Source organism: Chiloscyllium plagiosum, chromosome 39, assembly GCF_004010195.1.
Source record: "Chiloscyllium plagiosum isolate BGI_BamShark_2017 chromosome 39, ASM401019v2, whole genome shotgun sequence".
Classification (NCBI taxonomy): Eukaryota; Metazoa; Chordata; class Chondrichthyes; order Orectolobiformes; family Hemiscylliidae; genus Chiloscyllium; species Chiloscyllium plagiosum.
The window spans coordinates 3,453,332-3,457,098 of NC_057748.1; the positions used below are offsets into that span (position 1 = coordinate 3,453,332).

The following is a 3,767-nucleotide window of genomic DNA, read 5'->3' on the forward strand; positions in this document are numbered from 1 at the left end:
CTCTGACCTCCAGTATCTGCAGTCCCTACTTTCTCCTTTGTCTATCCAACTGTTTTTTCTCTCTCTTTGGACTCCATTTCTAGGGCGGCACAGTGGCTCAGTGGTTAGCACTTTTGCCTTACAGTGCCAGGGACCCGGGTTCGATTCCAGCCTCGGGCGACTCTCTGTGTGGAGTTTGCACATTCTCCCCGTGTCTGCGTGGGTTTCCTCCGGGTGCTCTGGTTTCCTCCCACCATCAAAGATGTGCAGGTTAGGGTGGATTGGCCATGGGAAATTGCCCATAGACTCCTGAAGAAGAGCTTATACCCGAAACGTCGATTCTCCTGTTCCTTGGATGCTGCCTGACCTGCTGCGCTTTTCCAGCAACACATTTTCAGCTCTGATCTCCAGCATCTGCAGTCCTCACTTTCTCCTCGAAAATTGCCCATAGTGTCCAGGGATGTGTAGGTTAGGTACATTCGTCAGGGGAAATGTAGAGTCTGGGTGGGTTACTCTTCGGGAGGGTTTGGTATGGACTTGTTGGGCTAATATCTGTTTCCACACTATAGGGAATCTATGAAATACCTATTGCTAACTCCTTTCCAATCCCCCCATGCCATCTTCAGCATACATATACGACCTTTTTTCCAGTAACATTCAGTTTTGAGGAAGGGTCACTGGACCTGCAACATTAACACTGATTTCCCTCCACAGAGGCTGCCAGACCTACTGAGATTTTCTCGCAATTTCTGTTTCTATTCCTAATAATCCGCATAACACAGTTCTTTGATTTTTTTTTTGTTTGTCATATTATCCTGTTATAGCTCATTCTCGCTGTTCACTCAGAGGTTATGAATTCCCTGTTGGATTTCCTACTCACTGTCACATCCGAGGACAGCACTTCTATTCTCCTGACAGTGAGAAATATCTTCACATCAGCCAGCCTCTCAAATCACAACATAACTCCAGAGAGTGCTTTTGAATCACCCCATTACCTTCCATTTTCGAGAGAATCTCCCAGTTCTGGAGTCAACTTTATATATCTTTTTGGTATCTTCTCCAGTGGTATATTTTCCTAATTGATCAGAGATGTTATTACACAACTCTGGGAAGGTGGGACTTGAATGAAGACGTCCTGCCCCAAAGGTAAGGACACTACCAGAAGAACCCTCCAGTACCTATATATTAGATTAGATTACTTACAGCGTGGAAACAGGCCCTTCGGTCCAACAAGTCCACACTGACCCTACGAAGAGCAACCCACCCAGACCCATTCCCCTAACACAATAGGCAATTTAGCATGGCCAGTTCACCTAATCTGCACATCTTTGGATTGTGGGAGGAAACTGGAACACCTGGAGGAAACCCACACAGACACGGTGAGAGTGTGTAAACTCCACACAGACAGTTACCTGAGGCGGGAATTGAACCCAGGTCTCTGGCACTGTGAGGCAGCAGTGCTAACCACTGTGCCACTGTGCCACCATATATCCATGGTGAAATATGACTTCTCTAAAATGCTCTAAGCAAAATTTAATGGAACTTCTTTGTACTTTGAAACTTTGAAAGTGTGCAATCATCATAGAATCCCTACATTGTGGAAACAGGCCATTTGACCCATTGAGTCTACACCGACCCTCCAACCCATACCCCCCTCCTGTAACCCTGCATTTCCCATTGCCAACCCATCTATCCTGCGCACTATAGGTAACTCAGCATGGCCGATCCATCTAACCTGCACATCTTTGGACTGCGAGGAAACTGGAGCACCCGGAGGACACCCACACAGTCACAGGGAGAACATGCAAACTCCACACAGACAGTTGCCCAAGGGTGGAATCGAACCTGGGTCCCTGGTGCTGTGAGGCAATAGTGCTAACCACTGAGCCACTGTGCCACATCTTGAAGAGGGTTTGCTTGCTGCATTTATTCTGATGCAGTTAAGAAGCTTAAGGGAAGTTCTAAACCAAGACTTTGAGCTGATTGAAGGAGTTAATGAGATGGATAGCAGGAAACGATTTCCACTTAGATAAAGACAAAACCCTGCAGATGCTTGAAATCTGAGACAAACACAGAGAGTGCTGGAGAAACTCAACAGGTCTGGCAGCATCTGTGGAGAGAGAGAAAAACAGAGTTAACATTTCACATCAGAGTATAACTCCTCTTCAGATCTGACTTGAAACATTAACTCTATTTTTCTCTCACCCCGGATGGTGCCAGACCTGCTGCGTTTCTCCAGCACTTTGTGTTTTTGGATAACTATGTCCTCCACGGGTGGAGTGCCCAGAACAATGTGGGTATAATCTGAAAACTCAAGCCAAGCCACCCAGACCTGATAATAGGAACCACTTCCTCAACACAGGGGGGAGCGCAAATCTGGAATTCTCCCCACCCCAAAAAGATATGGGGGTCATTTAAAAATCTCACCAATGAAGCATCCAGGACTTCACCTCTGCTGCTGGCCAATCCCACACTTGGATTTTGGAATCAGCGAGATTGTTAGGTTTTTGGCAGGCAAGACTATCAAGTGTTATGAAACCAAGAGTTGATAGGGTTAAGTTGACAGGGTGGCTCAGTGGTTAGTGTTGCTGCCTTATAGCCCCAGGACCCAGGTTCAATTCCACCCTCAGGTGACTCTCTGTGTAGTTTACCCATTCTCCCTGTGTCTGTGTGGGTTTCCTCCCACAGTCCAAAGATGTGCAGGTTAGGGTGGATTGGCCATGCTAAATTGCCTGTAGTGATCAGAGATATGCAGGCTACATTAATTAGTCAAGGGGAAATGTCAGAGGTGGGATGGTCTTCAGAAGATTGGTGTGGACTTGATGGTCCGAATGGCCTGCTTTCGTACTGTAGGGATTCTATGAAGTTGCACATTAGCCATAATTAAACAGTGGAACAGGCTCGCCGGGCTGAATGGCCACTGCCTGTTCCTATGTTGCCTGAAGGGAAGGAAATTATGTATTTGTTTTCCCTCTAGGACCCCAGGAGCAGCCATCACCAGCAACCACAGAGGGCACAAATGAGCAGTGCTGATTCCAAAATCCAAGTGTGGGATTGGCCAGCAGCAGAGGTGAAGTCCTGGATGCTTCATTGGTGAGCCCTTTCATTGGCCAGTTAGCAGAGGTCACAACCTGGATATTTCATTGGCTAGCCCTTTGATCAACAACACCCAACAAGAGGATGTCAGCATTTTGGATCTTCCTTTTTGATTGGCCAGTTTGCAGCCCAAAAGCATCCAATCAAGAGAGAAGGAACCTGTTGGTACAGTCAATGGGGTGAAAACCAAACACAAAGACTGAGGATTGGAGATCACAACAGGAGAGGTTGGTGAGACACCACAGGTCCAACAACATCTGTGCGAAAAACAAGCTTGAAAATTTGGTCAAAGTGACGTGGAATGTTCCAAGTCTACCGAGGGGCCCCCTCTAACTGAAAATGATCCCTGTAATGGTATGAAGTGATGCAGAGCAGAGGAGATCCCAGAGATGATCCTGGGATCTGGGACATTAGCTGATCACACAGGGACACAGAAAAGAGCGAACTTTCAGTAGTGTCTTTTGCAACTTCAGGACATCCCAAAGTTCTTTACAACCATTAGCATTATTGTTTCTGAAGTGTAGTGCCTGCTGTAATGTAGGAAATGGGGAAGCCAATTTAGATTTTATTATCACGTGTTCAGGAATACAGGAGCAGCAGATCCACCAATGCTGCCTGCACAAGATCCTGCAAATCTGCTGGGAAGACAGACACGCCAGCGTCCTTGACCAGGCCAGCATCCCCAGCATCGA

At 46.9% G+C, this 3,767-nt stretch overlaps 1 protein-coding gene across 1 annotated transcript in view; it reads left to right on the forward strand.

The window, feature by feature from the left end:
* Positions 1-3,012, forward strand: part of LOC122542002 (SH3 domain-binding protein 1-like) — a 58,150-nt gene extending 55,138 nt beyond the window's left edge. Inside the window, exon 16 of the mRNA XM_043679295.1 lies at positions 2,957-3,012. Coding sequence (XP_043535230.1) covers positions 2,957-3,012 — 56 coding nt within the window. The remainder of the gene's footprint in view (positions 1-2,956) is intronic.
* Positions 3,013-3,767: the final 755 nt, after the last annotated feature.